This window comes from Hyperolius riggenbachi, chromosome 6 (genome assembly GCF_040937935.1).
Source record: "Hyperolius riggenbachi isolate aHypRig1 chromosome 6, aHypRig1.pri, whole genome shotgun sequence".
Classification (NCBI taxonomy): Eukaryota; Metazoa; Chordata; class Amphibia; order Anura; family Hyperoliidae; genus Hyperolius; species Hyperolius riggenbachi.
This window is the reverse complement of record NC_090651.1, coordinates 32,355,662-32,374,572: the sequence shown is the minus strand read 5'-3', so window position 1 is coordinate 32,374,572 and position 18,911 is coordinate 32,355,662. Positions and strand designations below refer to the sequence as shown.

At 44.0% G+C, this 18,911-nt stretch overlaps 1 protein-coding gene across 5 annotated transcripts in view; it reads left to right on the top strand.

Moving 5' to 3' along the window:
- The window catches only part of RC3H1 (ring finger and CCCH-type domains 1), a 138,209-nt gene extending 119,541 nt beyond the window's left edge, over window positions 1-18,668 (top strand). For all 5 annotated transcript variants that reach the window (XM_068239085.1, XM_068239089.1, XM_068239087.1 and 2 more), the window contains exons 17-20: window positions 1,718-1,823; window positions 6,841-7,014; window positions 7,126-7,235; window positions 9,982-18,668. In XM_068239085.1, coding sequence (XP_068095186.1) covers window positions 1,718-1,823; window positions 6,841-7,014; window positions 7,126-7,235; window positions 9,982-10,132 — 541 coding nt within the window. In that variant the 3' untranslated portion in view covers window positions 10,133-18,668. The remainder of the gene's footprint in view (window positions 1-1,717; window positions 1,824-6,840; window positions 7,015-7,125; window positions 7,236-9,981) is intronic.
- Window positions 18,669-18,911: the final 243 nt, after the last annotated feature.

Sequence of the window (18,911 nt, the reverse complement as noted above, 5' to 3'; positions counted from 1 at the left end):
TACGTACTCAAGAGTTTATTCTGAGAGGGGTTTCACCACAATAACAGTCATACAGCGCCCCCTGATGGTCTGTTTGTGAAAAGGAATAGATTTCTCGTGTAAAAGGGGGCATCAGCTACTGATTGGGATAAAGTTCAATTCCTAGTCAGAGTTTCTCTTTAAGTGATTTTGAAGGATGATCATACGTATAAGAAGAGCTGGTGCCAGCCTCTCTGAAATGACAAATCTTTTAGGATTTTTTCACTCAACCGTATCTTGGGTGTTTAGAGATTGGCAGTTGAGAGCGAAAAAAAACTTCAAGCTGTAAGGACTATTCTGGTTGAAAAAGGCTGGTGGATGAGAGAGATGAAAAGCGAGTAGCAATGCATAGGCCGCAGCAACAGGGCAAATTACAGCTGAATTCAATGCAGGTGCAGCACAAAGCATATCCCAATGCACAACAAGATGTTTGCAGTCTGCAGGCTGGGCTTAAGCTACAGGAGTGTATTCCTGCCCCAGTCTGCTGTGAATAATGTGAGCGGTTTCCTCAGCCAGCAGCACTCATTGGGCTCTTTTCCACTAGAAAACACAATCGAGTTTCTTACCAATGTATATTGCTGAGCTCGTGGTGTGTTTTGTGAGAGGGGGGGGGGGGGGGTTGGGGTGGGAGAGGGCATATCCAAATTGTTGGGATCGCAGACGAAATGCAGCAGGATGAATATAGTGCTCATGAAGACTCATGCCGCAGGCGAACCGCCCTTTTGGGAACAGTCGCCAAAAAAAGAGGAAAAAGAATCCCTGGTAACGAGCACCACTCATAAGGTTCAAGTTTCAATATTTACAATGATCTTTATTATAACATTATCAACCACAAGATAAGTATTATGCACAAAGGATAATCCAAAAAGTATAAAAACATAAAAAAAAAAAGCACAGAATACCCCATAAAATTTCTTGCCAGTGTTAACTGTTGCAAACAAGATTTGTACATAGACAATAGTATGCTGCTATCAGCACCAGGGGCTTATAAAAGTGCCCCCAGGCTGTATGCACCCGGGTTCAGTATAGGTGCAGATAAAGTGCTGAATCCTGGTGATAATTATAAATGACAAAGGTGTTAAATCCAAAAACCACAATTGCATCAAACCGTAAATAAAGTGCTCAGTTTAGTGCAACACATATAAACACAATCCTAGAAAAGGAGCATATTGCATATTAAATAGACTCTAAGGTAAGGCAGTGAAGCAGCCCAGAGTTATAGTGCACCGTGATAAGATACTCAGCCCAGGTCTTAGAAGATACTTCAGGCAACAGAGCAGCAGGAAGGACGGAGGATCCCCTCTGACATCCCCACTACTTCCAACGGGTGTCACTCTGCTTTTTCAAAGGAGAGTAGAGACCGTCACGTTCTTATGGGAACAATCGCTGCAGTTTGTGTTTGTTTTTTTATTTGTCTCTAGCGTTTTGTGATTGGATCGGGAAACACCAGTAGTGGAAAAGGGCCCTCGTTTTGCTTGAAATAAATTTCTGAACGCTTATCAGCCACAGTTTTTTCCAAAACTGTTTTCGAGTCCTCATACCAGCCTTTGGTTTTTTTAAAAAATGTTATTACTATTACTGCATGTCTGTTTATAACTGCATGTTGGTCGAACGCTGTAATCGTAAGCGGTTTCTGAATCGCAGTTATTCGGTATATAGTATCTTGCTGCCTATTTAGCCTGCTATTTCCTTTCTGCAGAGATAGGCTAGCCAAGCCTCTGCCTACATCGGAGAAACAGCTGAGGATGGAACTGCAGCAGCTGAACCAGCAGATCAGCCAGCAGACCCAGATGAGAAGCATGGAGGTATGATCAGGCCAGCGGTATTATTCTTTTATTATATGGCTAAGCTGAAATATATATTAGACTCCTGTACAGTAGAGTCCTAGTTATGTGTAAGGCAACTAATCGGCAGTCTCCGCCAACCAGCACAAATTGCCAGCAGTATTTAGTGGTGAAGTCCAACTTCTTAGGCGGTTTATGGGCTCTGCTGCTGGGCTTAAGCACTGGGTTCCACGGCTCTCCCAAGGTTAATATACTTTCTGTTACTGTATTTTAACATTTATGGTATGTGTATAGAGTGGGGTATAGTAGCGTCAGCCCATACCAGTCGGTAACCAAGACTCTACTGTACTATAAATTGAATTACTGTGGAAATAAGTCTTATCAATGTTTTTGGCAGATTCTAAAGGTGGCCTCAAATGATCCAACCTCTTTCATCCAATCTTACCAAATCTATGTAATAGGAGAGTAAACCGAGTGAATCTAATGACTGGATACTATAGGCAGTCCCTTATATTACATAGAAATGGTAAGATTGGATGAAACAGATTGGATCATTAGTGGCCACCTTTAGAAAGACAAGCTGCTGCAGTTTAGTTAAATGCAAGTTTGCAGAAGAGCAAAGGATTTGGGCGTGGCCATCGGTAGGTGGCTAATAGTCACCCGTAGAAAGTGTCTGTAATTGGGCCCCCGGGTGGCAAGTTGGGCACCCGATTCGTTATTCGTAACCAATCAGCTACAGAACTGGCTGATATAATATTAGGTAGAGCAGGAACAGGTGGTGACTGTCTATTTTACACATGATCGGCTACAACTGCGGCCGTTTTGGAGGGGGGGGGGATTAGTGCTACCCTCTTTCCCCAAAATTAGGACATCCCTTGAAAGTAAGCCTTGGCAGGAATTTCCAGCATGCTCGAAATATAAGCCCTACCCTGAAAGTAGCCCTAGCTGCAGTAAGGGGAAAAAGTATGGCAACTTGTGTTATTACTGGAGCCGATGCTCTCACGGATGCGACCATGGCTCTGTCATTGGGCCAATCACTGCTAATCAGCAAGTGCAGTGATTGGCCCAATAATGGAGCCATGGTTCCGCCTACCAAATCATCAGCTTCAGTAGAAACCCAAGTTGCCGTACTTCTTCCCCATAAGCTGAAGCTCAGGGACACAACCGCATGGAGCTGGGGGAAAGAAGAGGATGCTGGTAGACTCGGGACACAGGAGGACAGGGGATAGAGGATACAGGTACAGAAGGGGACACTAAAGGTACATGGGGGGGCACAGCACAGGGGTGCAAGAGGAGGATCCAGCAGAGGAAGAAGGCAGCACAGTGGGGAAGGCAGGAGGACACAGTATAGTAACTTGTGTGAAATATAAAACCTCCCCTGAAAATGAGCCCTAGCACATCTTTTGGTGCAAAAATTGACACTTATTTTCGGGGAAACACGGTAAGGCACTTGGAGAAGGGTTAGGTTTAGGCACTAGAAGGGGAAGGTTTAAGTTAGAATGGGTATCGGGTAGACGCATGTCTTGTTTTTAATTTACATCCTAGCTTCATACGTGTACAGCTTCATTACACAATTCACCTCAGCCCGCCCTCTCCAGTCTTGTCCTTTAGTCACGGTCTTCACACAGGAAGAAGTGCTGCCGGGCAGAATACTGTTTGGCATCCCTTCCCATCCTACCTCTGCATCTCGTTTTGGGCATCTAGGGCACAGGTGCCAGACACGAGGCCTGAATGTGGCCCTCCTAGTCTGGCCCACCAGAGCTTCAAATGTGCATCATTGTAAGCACTTAAAAGAATGACAGCACACTGTCTTCCCATCCAGGGGAGCTCACCGGAGACGCTGTTTCTGGTTCAAACATTGTCAGTTTACAGAAGAACTCCAGTGAAAATTATGTAATAAAAAAGTGCTTCATTTTTACAATAATTATGTATAAATGATTTAGTCAGGGTTTGCCCATTGTAAAAGCTTTGCCTTTCCTTTATTTACATTTTGACATTTATCAAATGGTGACATTTTTACTGCTGGCGGGTGATGTCAGTGGAAGTAGCTGCTGCTTGCTTTTTTTGGGTAGTTGGAAATAGCTGTAAACTGCTATTTCCCACAATGCAATGAGGTTCACAGACAGGAAAATGGTCCTCACAGTCTTCTGTGGGAGGGGCTTCACCACAATATCAGCCATACAGAGCCCCCTTATGATCCATTTGTGAAAAGGAATAGATTTCTCATGTAAAAGGGGGTATCAGCTACTGATTGGGATGAAGTTCAATTTTTGGTCACGGTTTCTCTTTAACTACTTGATGCACGCCGTGCAGTGTATTCACGGCCCTGCAAAATTGAATAGATCCACCAGGGCCGTGAATACAAGTCTGCAGCGGTGTGCAGCCGACGCTCGCGCCCATCCGCACCGTCGTTACCGCTGCTTAGAGGGGAAGTTGATGAATGGAACCGCAGGTCCAACTCATAAATCTAAGTCCCCGATTTAAAGGCATTCGTTGTATCTTCCTGTTACACTGCTACGCATTACTTCCGATTCACCTGCTTACTACCTGAATCGGAAATAATGACTGAGGACATCTTGTGGCTAAATGGTATATTACACCAAAATTATTTTTTTTTCTTTTTAAATAATGTAGCTAGCCTAGTGCTAGCTACATGATAGCCGTTGAGCAGCGGCATCCCCCCACCCCCTCCTATCTCCTCCAGTAATCAGGCCCATCAGGAAATCCCGTTCTGAACGGGATTTCCTTTAGGGCTTCCCCCGTCGCCATGGCGATCCACCCCTCAGCACTGCCTGGCACTGATTGGCCAGGCAGCGCACGGGGTCTCGGGGGGTGACACTCTAACGCGGCGAATCGGGTAGCTGCATGTATAAAAAAAATGTATGCAAATCGGCCCAGCGGCGCCTAAGAAATCCTCTGCAGCGGCTTACCCCGTGTCCAGCACGGGGTTACCACTAAGGAGGTTAATAAAAAATCCCTTCACGGACTTTTATGATTAACTATTTCCCTCCCACACCCTCTCATAGTACCCCAACCCAAAGAAAGCCTAATTGGTGGCTAGAAAAACAAGATATAGCTCATTACGCTGTGATTAGTAGTAATTAAGTTATTGGCGAAAGAAAGGGAAGAGCGCTGACAGGTGAAAATTGCTCTAGTCCACAAGGGGGAAAAACCCCTCAGTCATCAAGCGGTTAAGGTGCTGTGCAGCAGCAAGCCATGGGACCTCTCAGGAAAATTACCTTGGGGGCCACTCTTGGGATCCAAACCCCCTTGTGTAGCTGGTAGCCTACTTTATAATGCTTACTGCCTGTTTACCACTACATGTGAGGTGCAACACGACTGCACAACAGGCAAAGCTGATCATTTCAGCCATCTGTTTCTGTTTTCTAGTCCCCGTCAAAACATAAACAAGTAATTTGCCTTTGGCAGAATTTTCTTTGTTCTCAGAAGCTGCTGGGAAACTCCTTTTTTTATTTTCTCCTCCACCTTCTAATATGAAGAATGTAGTTGACTGTTTAGTGCTTTTGGTCTGCTCAGGCTAATTGGAAACGGCACATCGTCGGAGTTCCTTTTCTTGAATGTGTTCCTCTTGGTGTGTGTTGTTTTTCGCAAGGGAAGTTTTTCCTACACTCAACTACAGGTGGCTACTAGACAAGACACACATAATGCGCTTTTCTCCTGGTGGGCTCAAAGCTCTCACGGCTGTAGCCACGGGCAACCAAGATCATTAGAGGATCTTGCCCAAAGAATCTGTACTGTTTTATGTACTGGCAAGAGCCAGGATTCAAACCCTAGTCTAAGGCTCAAACCCTACATCTGAGGCAACAGCCTTAAAGTGGATCCGAGATAAACTTTTACTTGTTGCATAATTCTTTTCCTTTCATATAGTTTATAGGGCATTCATCAAGCCAAATACTTTTTTTTGTTTTAATTCTTGAATTCCATATAAAATAAATAAGCCTTGCCCCCAGGTTCTCCAGAGTGCCTTTGCGCTCTGACTCATGTAGCAAGGGCTTATGGGAGCTCAGTCTGAGCAGGAGGAGGAAGTTACTAGACAGATTTCAGGGGGGGGGGGGGGGGGGGAGGAGAGGTGAGTGAAGTTTACACAGGCTGAGGGCTGGAGATAAAGATCAGCTTGCCTGTGTGCAATGTGACAAACAGAACATGGTTGCCCTCATTGTATCACAGGAATAAATAATCATAAACTGTTGAAGCTTTTTGCAGCTAGTTTTGCTGTGTAAAACTATCTAAAGTTTAGATAAGATATATAGACAAGTTACTTGTTATAGTTGTCTGTATATCTTATCTAAACTAGAGCAAGTTACTTGTCATAGTTAGCTTTTCATCTCGGATCCGCTTTAACAAGTACGCTATCCAGCTGACCCTAGATGTGCAGATGGACGTTAGAGAAGTCACTAGCATATATGGTGAGCCGGTGAAATTTGCCTGGTCACAGGCAGATGTATGTTTTCCGAGTGGCCATTGACATGCAGAAATGTAGCTGTATATGCAGATAGTGGTCTGCAAGCCTCAGGTACAGAGCGTCCGTGTGTCTTGGGGAGCCTGGATGATCTTTTGGAATGTGTGATTGACCTCTAAACATCAGAGTAGATTGATAATGCCAAATAGGACTCGGCCTGTGTAAGGATAAACGCCCAAACTTTTTTTTTATTTCACGCAGATGCGGTTATACAGCACGCTAGCCCACCAAAATGTTTTGGGCCCTTTGCCCTTTGTCCAGTGGCCCCTGACTAAGGGTGCAGGGCACGAAACCCTGTCCTGAACAAGTATGCTGTATAACTGCATCTGCATGAAGTAAAACAAGTCTGGATATTTATCCTGATATGAGTCCTATTTGGTATTCCTCATCACTGTACAGAAATGTAGCTTACGCCAGATAATTAGCACTATATTTCTATTTGGCTGTTACCCAACTTACGGAACTGCATAATTAGCTTTCCAGGCATGGCATGATAACACTTTTTCCTCTTCGCAGTAGAAACAGAGACTTAAATTCCTTCCAACGAATTTTTACTAGGTTGCCAATAACCGCCTACTGGTACAGAGAGAGACGTCTACACTGGGGAGCCTGCAGCAGCCGCCTCCACCTCCACCAGCCAAGTGGTCCAACATGTTGTCCAATGAGCAGCTGAGTCTTGAGCTGCACCAAGTTGAGCGTGAGATCGGGAAAAGAACTCGTGAACTGAGTATGGTGAGTCCCAGGGAGGAGGGCACTTGCAGTATTGAATAAGGTTTGCTAGTGTTACCAGTGTAGTTGCGCCAAATCAGTTCAACAGATTAATGCTTTTGCTTGCCCACTTAGGAGGGACACTCCATGGGTGTGAAGAGCAAACCCGATGTCATGAAGGTAGAGAATGGACAGATGGATCCACAGGGCAAGGTTATGTCACATGACCTTCAAATGTCCTTCAGGTAGGTGTTTTTATGTATAGTACCTCAATTAAGAATATGCTCTGCACTTCTAACAGTCGTCCAAGTTTGGCATGGAGAATGCCAACATGAATCACTTGGATGGATCCACCAAGAGTGGTCACAAGTCCACAAAGGAAATCTGTACTCCCATCAAGGCATTACAATAATTCCAACCATCACTGTTCCAACCATAGAAGACCACAGGGGGGGGGGGGGGGGGAGAGAGAGAGATAATGCTTTGTGAGACTACTAACTGCAGTTCCAGGGGTGTGTGGGATTGAGTTGCAATGTCTGCTTTCTCCAACATGAATACGCTACTACAGAATTGGTCATTCATCTGTTTCCATGTTCGGAATATCTATTGTGCACAGTAAGGGTAACCTACCGTGAGAAAACCTTTGCACCGATGTTAAGGAGGGTTCCGGGAAGGGAGACCAAAGGGACAGCTGATTCCCTCACTTTTTTTAACTTTGTGATACCTCAGGTTTCCTGTATAAAATAAACACTTGAGAATGTCACTCCAACCCCAATTACAAAAGAATACAAATGGGAAAAAAATGGCTCTCAAAACAATCCTCATACTAGCTATCATTCTGCACCTGTTAGTGCAAATTTGGTCTCCTCAACAGGCAACAGGTCAAGCCCTCCGCAATCTCCTGATGCTGTAAACTTCATTTGTAATGCAACAGGGGAAAGAGGCTCCCAGAGGTAATAAAATACTTTAAAATCCTTAAAAACAAGATAGGAGGTTGCTTACCTCAATGATGACACTTGTTAGGAAAAAGTTCTTGGGCTAAGGCAACGCGTTTTGTGAGTTCATAAGTCTCACTTATGTAATGTAATGCCTTAGTATCGTCCTGCCCACTTAGTCACATTGCTCCTACTTATGTTCACTCAAGACTACAAATTTCTGGTATCCTCTACTTCTAGTCACTGGACCAGATACTACCAGTGGACATCTTGACAACATTGATTGCTCCCATAACTGAAGGTGGGGGTGTCAGGAATCCATAATTTCTGTGTTGAATGTTGAGGAGCAGCAAGACAGGTGGGTGAGCAGCTAGCTTTTCAGGCCTGACATCAAGACCAGTTTAACAATCAATTCGCATTTTTTTCCTCCAAGTATTGATCTGACTCACCTCCAGGCAGTATGGATATGAGTTAGTACCAGCACCAAGAATGAGTCCGCAAGGAGAAAAGCGCAATATAAATGTTATTTGTCTTGTCTATTTGTCTTGTCCATATTGAGACGAGAGAATTGTGGAGGCTGCCATTGCTGTCCTCCAAATAAAGCTCTTGGCTGTTGTACATAATGCGTTTTTTCCTCCCTGCAACAAGTATGTATGTTAGTTCCTGTCCTGCATACTTGTTCAAGGGAAGAAACCCTGAACTTTGGAGAGGGACCCCTCTGGATCCTGTGGTGGCTTTCCATGCTGTCCTCGGCCGCCACCGCCCAGGACGCTCCTGCATATCCTGACCACATTGCTTCTTCGTGCTCAAGCGCGGCTTCGCAGTAGCCCAGAGAAACTAGTGTATGAGCTGCTCTGGCTTGCTGCACAGGTGTGGCCATGCCCCAAGCAGTCCCTGTGTGGCCACGCCCCCCCGAGCAGGCACAGTGTCGCTGCACTTGTGCTTGAAGAGGAGTACAGTAGAGATTTTGGAATCAAACAAGCAGTAGTTCCCTTGGTCTCCCAATGAGCGGCAACAGTGGTCAGGAGGACAGCATGGGAAGGCTTTTCAGGATCCAGAGGCTTCCTTCTTCTTTGGTAAGTATTTGACTATTGACTCGATATTTGTCTTGGGCACACTTTAAAGCATTCTCTGTGGGAGTTCAGTAGGTCCACATCTCTTCCTGTATGTTTACATACCTCAGTTCTGATATGTGTGTCTGCTGCTGATCCTAGCCTACCTTCCGGGGGCTGACCATGAGATATAGATCGTGGATTTTTGGGGAATACTGCACTCCTCCTCCGCACCCCATCTCCAGTGTTGTCATTTTGCTTCCCTGATCCACAACATCAGATGTTGTTTACATGGCATTGTCCCTGGTTTGAAATGTAAATTCCAACAAGACTGAAGCGCCTCCTGGTGGCCATAGTGGGTCAGAGCATGGCGCAATGATGCTTGTGGGGGGGACAGTTCAGTGCTTTCTAACATAGAGACTCTGAGAAAAAATAAAACCCTCTGGAGGATTCTTAACTCATGAAGGGTAAGCCTCAGCACCCCAATGAGGCTTCCCTATCCTCTGAAGCTTGGGGGAATCCAGCGCTGGCACTCCCAAAAGTCCCTCGACAAAGCCTGACAAGAGGGCGCAGATGCGGGCAATATTTACCTACTGCGTTCCTGCGCAGGTGCACTAGCAGCTCTTTGTTCCGGCTAAGGCGGAAATAGCTGAGTGTGTTCGATCCACTCTATTGTGCAGACGCAAAGGGCTCACGCCTGCGCAGTAGAGCGGATACAATCGGACTGGGATATTTTCGCCTTAACCCAAATAAAGAACCACTACTGCTCCTGCACTGGATCGCGATGCTGTTCAGAGGGTCACAGCGCTGGATTGCAGGGATGGGGAAAGCCTTGTTAGGATCCAGGCTTTCCCCTCCTGAGGTAAGTATCCCCCAGGGTTTTTTTTTTGTTTTGTTACAGGTTTTCTTTAAACTGTACTAGGATGGACCGTTCAGTACACAAGCAGTGCTAAGATGGCAATTTTGTGACCGTTGCTTCACGTGTGTTTTATTTCCTTCTGCAGCTCTGAGGTGCCAAACGGATCCAGCTTGGCCCAAGAAATCACCATGCTGTCTGGCAAAACGACATCGCTAACTCTGTCGGAGGACCCCCAGTCCGGCAGCGACAAATCGGAGGTCCTAAGAGCTGGGGTCAACTCCTCCGCAGCTCCGTAACAATGAGGGTCTTGCCCACATGTGTTGTAACCTTTTCTCCCCAAACTGAAGGTGATTTGGTCTAGCGGGAAGCGTAAAGGAAAATGGAACCGCTGTTTTTTTATTTTTATTTTTTTTCCCGTTTGTTTTGTTTATATATTTTAGAGGGAGATCTTGGAGCCAACGGGAGTTTAAAAACAAAAAAAAATTAAGTTAATATTTAAAGATATGCGTACTTAACCCCCGTTTTGGGGGGTCAGAGATGGCTGGAAGCCAAGAATCTCCCCTCCAAAGCATGACAGACTTCTAAAAACAAACAAAAAAATGTGCATTGAAAACACCACTAGTAAGAGCAGCCTCTGCACATATTTTCACATTAACACATTTTTTAATAAAAAAAATTATACAGAATACAAAAAGTATATATTAAAAAAAAAAGAAAAAAAAAGACACAGATGAAAATTAGCAGTATCTGCAAGCAATTCAAGATTAGTTGTTTTTGTTCTGTGAATGAACTTAATTTTAATACCTTTGGATGCCTTGGATGCAAGGCGTTAAAGACAAAAAAGGAAGATATTATATATATATATACTCTGTTTGATTAATTGTACGATCTTATTGCTGTAGATTTACATTTATTTTTTCTTGTTTTGTTTGGATGGTATTACATGGCCAGAGGCTCTGCCCCGCCCCTATTGCTTAGGGATTGGCTGCATACTTATGAGTTCTGATGAGCTCAATTCTGATGAGCAGCTAAGTAGGGCGAAACAAAGGAAGAGGGGGTTTTCAACGCGCGTCTGCCTAAAACCTTCACATTGAAATGCTGGCAGCAGTGCCAGTTACATTTCTGTGGTATCCTTTCACGGGCTATGGAATACCTTTTCAGTTTAAGTTTTATTAGCTGAAGCTTGCGTTTATGTTGAGCTGGTATCACATCCAAGTGGACTTTAATGTCCAGTTAAACCCATAATTTAAAAAGGGCAGATTGTCTTAGCAATCAGGTTAAGTCAGCGTAATTAAGCGTTGGACAGAACCTCTTTTTTGCAAACCATTTGTCCTTGCCAGTGCAGTACATCTTGCCTTCTGTTCTCTCTGAATTTAGATGCAGTCCGAAATAAAAATTGTAAGAATAGCGGGTACCAGAATACATTTCCCAGACTCTTAAACAGTGTTAGTGAGAATATAGTCATACTATGTAAGACCGGCAGTTTGGGAGCAGGGAGCTAGAGATGGGCGTTAAGCCTTTATGAATGGGGTTTGTCTGTTTGGAATTTTAGTCCCAGGGGTAATACTTGTATTAATCATAGATTTGAGTGTCTTGTTCAGTTTTGGGTTAAGCTGGACTTTAAAAACCAGGCTGAGTGAGGCAGCGTCCTTCCTGTAGGCTGATGTGTAGGAAGGGGAGGAGCTTATTTGGGCATTGTAGTGATGTCATAGACTACACCGAATCAGGCTGTGAGCAGTGTAATCAGCCAATGGGCCCACCGAACACTATGCCACAGCTGGGTATATAAGATGAGAAGCTATGCTTTACACTTCTTTATGGAAGTTGCAGTGGAATGGCGATTTCACGCTTCTCACAAACCAGCGGAGTGCCATCAGTATTGCAATACGTTATCCCTGGGACTTCGAAATACCCATTAGAAGGTTTCCTAGTGATGTTGTATCACTGTTTCTTTCTGCTGTTTTGGAAAAGAGAGATTGTACATCTCTGTGCTGCATTTTAAGCATCTGAGAGAAAAACTGTTGCCTAAGGCAACCAATCCATCCCCTTTCTGTATAGAAAGAGGGTGGAGCTGATGGGTTGCTACTGGCAACATAGTTTTTGTTTTTAATTACCCTTTAGCAAAACCGTACTTGCTTCCGGAAAGGGCATTCAGACAGCTGGCTATGTAATATCTTCCCACATTGTTCTGGTGGGGTAAAAGCAAGAATTAATTACTTTTTGTTCTTTGTATTTTCTTAGTGTTTTCCTTTTTCTCTCTCTCTTCCCCCCCCCCCCCCCCCTCTTTCTCCCCATCCCCCACCTTCTCTCTCTCTACCTCTCTCTCTTCTGCTCTTCTGACCCCTCTTCCCCACAGCTCCTCTAACTCCTGCTGGGTCCGTGTCCGCCTCAGCATTACGTTCCGTGAATCCTATATGGAAAGACATGTAGACCAGAGCTTATTCTACAACCTGTTACCTTTGTATGAGAAAGGGTGGGTGTGTTTGGGGGGGTTCCCCGCTTTGCCTACCAGTTGAAGCTTCCTGAAACGAAGGTGCTTGGATTTTGAGCGCCTGTTTAATTTTCCTTATCGCCAGGAGAAGGCACTGCATTTAATATACTGTTTCACATTGAATTAAATTGAACATTTCGGACCTGCAGGTCACACATTTGATATTTACATATATCCGCTTGGAGTTCAAGCTAACTTTTTTTTTTTTATTTAAATATATGACCATAGTGTTACGCGTGTTTGCGTACCTCGGCAGTGGTAAGCAGACACACGTAATATGTTTTAAGGTTTGTTTGTTTTCTTTTTTTTTGGATGGTGCAGCTTCTAGGTACAGCGACGTCTGTGCTGTATGCAACCTTTATTACGCTCTTTGCAGTGGCTACAGAACTTGCGCTTTCTCAGAAGGTCTGATTGAGGCAAAAGGTTCAGTCCAGAAAGTTTCTGAAACGGCACCCAGCAGATTTAGACTAAAACCCCACAGCAGGCAGTATACCTATATATAACGGAAAGCATACATGTGCTGGACTGTGTAATCCAAGCAGTGAAAGAGTTAGTCAGCTCGCTTCACTGGCTTTTTGCTGGTTGGACGATTCAGGTGTTTGCAGAGTGACTGCCAGCTGTCAGGTGGCGTCTGTGATTTTGAAATGGGTGAGCAGCAGTGAGGGGGGAAGAAAGAAACAGATTACTGTTCTTCCTCTGTGCTGTGTACTGAGGTAGCTGCCAGAAGACACAAGCACACAACTTTTAAATTCAGATCCGCCTACCCTGCTTTACTTATGTGCACTGGCTTTTATATACTATGTAGGTGTTCTTCAAAAGGCAGCAAGTCTTGGGCAGGATGAGGTTCCTCCACCCATAGCTCAGCCCAACACGTCAGTCAAGGCAGAACAACAGGATGCACGTTACACCCGTCATAATGCTGGCAGATGATTCACACCGCAAGTGATTCCTGGCGTCTAGTCACGATTTATGACTAGCAAAATGCTAGGGTGTTGTAAACGCCATTTATCAGGCAGGCTATCTCACACTGCAAGCATTGGTGTCTTGTCTAATGCTAGGTACACACCATACAATTTTCTGTTAGATTTGCCTGCCAGATTTCTTTTCCAACATGTTGGGAAAAAAAGCTAACTGGCAGGTAAAGCTAACAAAATCTAACAGAAAATTGTATGGTGTGTATCTAGCATAGGTCCTCCTGAAGGCAATTGTGGATAAGCCAGCCAGTGTCGTGCTTGTAGTGTGAACTGTCCTCATTGAAAGTACCCATAAACCAGAATCCCTTGCAGCGTGAAACAGCCGGGATTCCTGCGTCAGTCAACCTTGGTATTCTTCAGGTTGAATGAAGCCTCAATCAGTCAACCAGCAGGCCAGGAAGTGCTGATTCTTTAATGATGAAAAAAAAATCATGTTTGAACCTTTTTTTTTGTTAGGCAGCCATAGTTGGTTCATTTTAGAGCTTCATGTGGCCTTATTTGCTCAGCAATAGCAAAAACAATGAATTGACACAACAGTGTCGACATGATGGTGCTAATTTTGACTTCTTATAGAGTGTCTGGGAGCTGTGATGTGCCCTGAGTATTTGGGAACATCTCCTTATTTTGTTACATTCGTGCAGCTAGGAGTGACTCATAGCCAATAATACAAGGAAAGAATGAGTGTTCTGCATCCACCCAGATGTCTCACCTGTGTGTACAGGTCACATGTATTGATTTATTTATTTTACTCTGAAGTCACACAATGCCTGTGCCACTCGCACTCTTTATATGACTGTCAGCCGGTAAGGGGCGGCAACAGTTTGGGGCTAAGGATAGCCTGTAGGGGGGGGGGGGGGGGAGGAATGATGTGTTCAGCAATATGGAGTAGCTTCCCGTGAGCGTTTAGGGGTCACAGGGGCAATGGTTATAGGTTTTGATCCAGCATGTCGAACCTCTAGTCCAGTGATGGCTAACCATGGCACTCCAGCTGTGGTGGAACTACAAGTCCCATGAGGCATTGCAATACTCTGACAGCTCTAAGCATAACTCGGGGAGGCAGAGGCATGATGGGATTTGAAGTTTTATCACAACCAGAGTGCCAAGGTTAGCCATCACTGCTCTAGACGATAAATGGGGGCACAAGGTCTTCTGTACACACTAGATTCTCTCCCACGGTTGTCTATATTTGGCCTATGTAAGCTGTAAATTCCACTTGCATACTTGTCACTCTGAAGTTCATTTATTGAAGGCCACGTCCAGTGTAAAATAAAGAGCCTGCCATGTAAAGCTCTCTATTATTGCTGTACTGATCGGCAGGTGGTAGGGTCACTCGCTCGTTGATAATTCATCGATGAAAGAAGCTCGCCCCTTACGTCTATAAGAAAGATACAGCTATGTTCCTTGATAACTTGCAAAGCTCTGTGGTCACCCCACCTGCTTGACACATCCCGCCTCCAGCTCAGGAGCCACCAATTAAGTTGGATCTGTTGAGCTGGGGTGGGCTGCGGCAAGCAGGTGGGGTACTTAACCCTACCATCCGCCGATCCTTGAGGCAATATCCGAGAGCGTTATATTGAAGGGTCTCTATTTTACATTGGATTACTTTTCAAGACTAGAGAGTGGTGGAAAACCTAAAGGTGACCATTAACGGTACAATCGGATGCACGTTTTATGATTGAATTGTATAGAAAACTGCACAGTGTGTCGAAAATCGATGTAAAATTATTCTTTGGTCGATCTGAAATCGATCCGAAACTTGAATTTTATGATCCCATCTGAAGAGAGAAAATGCCTTAAGTGACGGTTTATTTATGGGAACAATTGAAAATTACCTTCTAATTACTTACGATCGTAAAAAGTGCATTGAAAGATCGCATCTGATGAAAAAAAAAATTGTAACGTTAATAGGCACCTTAAGTCACCCAGCCAGCCTGGACTGCATTTTATAGAAGGATCCCCTCTATAAGGTTGGAGAAATGCCTGGGTCACTGTTTAAGCTGTAGTATTTTCTCACAGTGACAGTCTATCAGAACCTTGCCTCTCTCTTGTCCTGATATGCCGATTGGCCGCTTTTGCAACTTTCATGTTTCGCATTTTGTTCTGACCTTCGTCAACCTACCCTTTTGTTCCTGCGCTGTCGGAACAAAGTCCCCCTTCCTATTCAAGCAGCAGGTGGGAAAGATAAGTAAGTTTGTCATCTAGTGATCCATTATGACAAATGACTGCATGAAGCAACTGCACTCTTAACATTTCCACCAAAGGCAATCAAGAACAAGTCTCTGAACTGCAAAAGCCAAGTTTACAGAAACACCATCGTGACAAATGATAGCATTTGAAATACATGTGTATGCATACATATAGAATGTCCATTTGTCCCAGGGTAAAATGTGCTCTAAATAACTTTTGTCCTTTGTTGGTGTTGCTTACAGTAGGTTGTAAAAATCTGACAGATTTTGGACTAGTCCATCTTCTTTCAGGGAGTTCTCAGTATTTTCTTTTTTACAAAAGCACTACATGGAAAGACCCTATACCTATTCCTTGTACGTACAGTATTCTGGTAGTTGGGCTCTGCCACTGCCATCAGGGGAGTGCTTTTGTAAAGAAAAATGGAAATGTAGAAAAGGAAAATGGAATTGGAAATGCTAAGAATCCCCCATGAGGAGATGGCCTAGTCTAAAACCACCTGCGACATGAGAAAAAGGTAATTTATAGTTCATTTTACTCAGTCAAGTGTACATTTTAAATGTATGTATACACATGTATTTTGAATTTCACAATTTTCTTTGAGATAGATAAGGCAAGGTAGCCATACGCTGTACATGGATGTAAGTTTTATCCGTCAGTTCCCTCACACAACAGTCCGCTCTTTGGCCTCAATTCACTAAGATCATGCTGGAGATAAGGCAAGAGAAAACTTACCTCCACACGTGAGAGAGTTATCTTACCTCTTCATTCCTTATGTTACCTCTTCTGTAGTTAATTTACCTCCTCTGTAGTTATTTTCACATGCAGCTAATTAACAGCTTGTCTTTAACGCTGGAGTTATTTTAAGGATTGGAGAGTTAATTTAAAGACAGAAGAGTTAACTTTAGGCTTGCCTGAGGTAAAATGTTTCCTGAATACTACATGCCTTATCACCATGGTAACAACTCTAGAAGAGTTATTAAAGACAGGAGATAAGTTTAGTGAATTGAGGCCTTTGTCTGCCGCACTTAAACACCATCCTATCCTAGTTTCGCCCCCAATCCGTCATATCCTGTTCCTTCAAGCTGCCTCATCGAAACTATAAAGAGAAAAAAAAAAAGAGAGAAAATAGAAAAGCATTCAGACGAATTTGTTAGCACATAACTTCTGTGAAGTTGCTGTTTTCTAATGGTGTTATAACTCAATGAAGAAACGTGGGAAAGCTCTCAACTGGTAGGCACTGCGAGCAGTAGGCGGGGCTCCTCTGATCATCTGCAAGCGCACACAGCTGTATTACACCTGAGGAAGTCTCAAATCTTGTGATTGGCTATATTTTTTATTTTGGTCTAGAAATCTGGGCAACGGCCTGTCTGTGGTCTATCTCCTGCCCAGGACAGGGTGATGGTGTGGAGCAATCTGTGTTCAGCTGAATGCTGACACATAAAAAGATGGTTTTGTGATTGGTTTAAAGGTTAAGTCCACTGCAAGCTGTTAATTCTGCCGTGACTGAAAGCCAATAGATTTGTATCAGTTGGGCCTCTGAGAAGTGCAGGTTGTAGATTTGGGAAGTCTTAAAGAGGAACTCCAGCCTAAACAAACATACTGTCATTAAGTTACATTATTAATTAAAATAGGTAATATAATCTCTTACCCACCCTGTTTTAAAAGAACAGGCAAATGTTTGATTTCATGATGGCAGCCATCTTTTTGGTTGAAAGGAGGTGACAGGGAGCATGAGACACAGTTCCCAACTGTCCTGTGTGCTGATCACCCTTCCCAGTTGCTAGGCAACGTGGATAACAACATAGGAAATCCCATCATGCTTTGCACAGCATCAGGGAAAAACCGCCCGGCAGTTTTCTTTGATGGGTGGAGCTTAGCTAAAAATGCAGCTAAAAATGATGCTTTGGTAAGAAAAACAAAGTTCTGATGCTGTGAAAGTGTTAAAGAAACACCAAGCCTTTTCAGTTCTGATGAGTAGATTTTTAGTCCAGAGGTTCACTTTAAGGTCGGCTTTCACTAGGAGCCGGGGCCGTTTCTGATTTAGCCTTGGCTCCCGTTCTGCGCAGCCGCAGCCCGAATTGCTACACTAGTGCAATCTGGACAGCAAGCCATAGGTTAGATAGGTGGCATTTCCCCACCCCTCTTGCCTGCAGGGAAACACAGATTTGTGCTAAATTCGGCACTTGTGGATGGTGGAATTAGGCCCTTATTCTTCTGCTACATTCTCTTATTTGTGTAAAGGGAAGGAATCCAGGTTAGAGATGCCCAAGCAGGTAACCCTCCCCCAGAATTTACATGACAGTTAAAGGATACCCAAGTGGAATAGGTATGTTTAAATGGAGGCTACAGCGACGTTTGGGGATGAGTGCTGAGGCCGTACCGCTCCTCCCGTTCACTCCCATGATGCTCCGTTCCCCTGCAAAAGTCCCCATTAGTAGCCATGACTTGGCTGAGTGGCCCGACCTTTAACCTGGAAGTATTCTGCTGAGCATGGTCAGTATGTCTAATTCCCACCCCCTTGTACTACGGTTTGGACAAGGTGTGCACCAGAACAGAGCGGGGCGGAAGTAATCCGGAGGAGCGGTAAGCCTGAACACTCCTGCAGACACCCCTCTGTAGCCTGCATTTAAACATACCTTTTCAGCTCGGCTATCCTTTAAGAATCTGCTCAGTAGATCGTTGCATACAAACGCTTAGCTACATCTTTATAAAAAGAGCAATCCCTGATGGTTAGTGACCCAGAAGTGCATAAGTAGTTTCAATAGTGATCTTTTATTATCACACTATGATCGACCGTCGGTGATTATAATCTGAAAGCAATGTACCACGACAGGTTTGTTTACTTGGGACAGTAATCACTGTCTTTTATAGTCATCGGGGCTGTCTCCCCCCTAGCCCATCTAAGTTAATTGCTGAACAACGAAACTAGTCCAATAGCCATCAGGTTGATAAGTGAATTATAAATATTGTGTAGAAACAATGACAGACAAAATTATTTTTCATGGGTCCCAGGGTGTTAGTAACTGCAGTATTGGTTTCTTCCTCTACTTTCTGGATTCAGCTGGTGGGTGGGTCAGTCAGGTGTGACCATGTCACACCCAACGTAGGAAGAAAAATAGATGCCTGACTAATCTTCCCAGAATGCCAGTATTATAATAGAAACATAGGCCTCAATTCACGGAGCATTATCAAACGTTTATCAAACACTTTATCAAACGTTTGATAATTTACCTCATGGGTAAAATCTCATTTTAAATTCACTAAGGTGTTATATATTTATCGAATGTTTTACCGATAAAACGTTTAACAAATCTATAACACCTTAGTGAATTCAAAATGAGATTTTACCCATGAGGTAAATTATCAAACGTTTGATAAAGTGTTTGATAAACGTTTGATAATGCTCCGTGAATTGAGGCCATT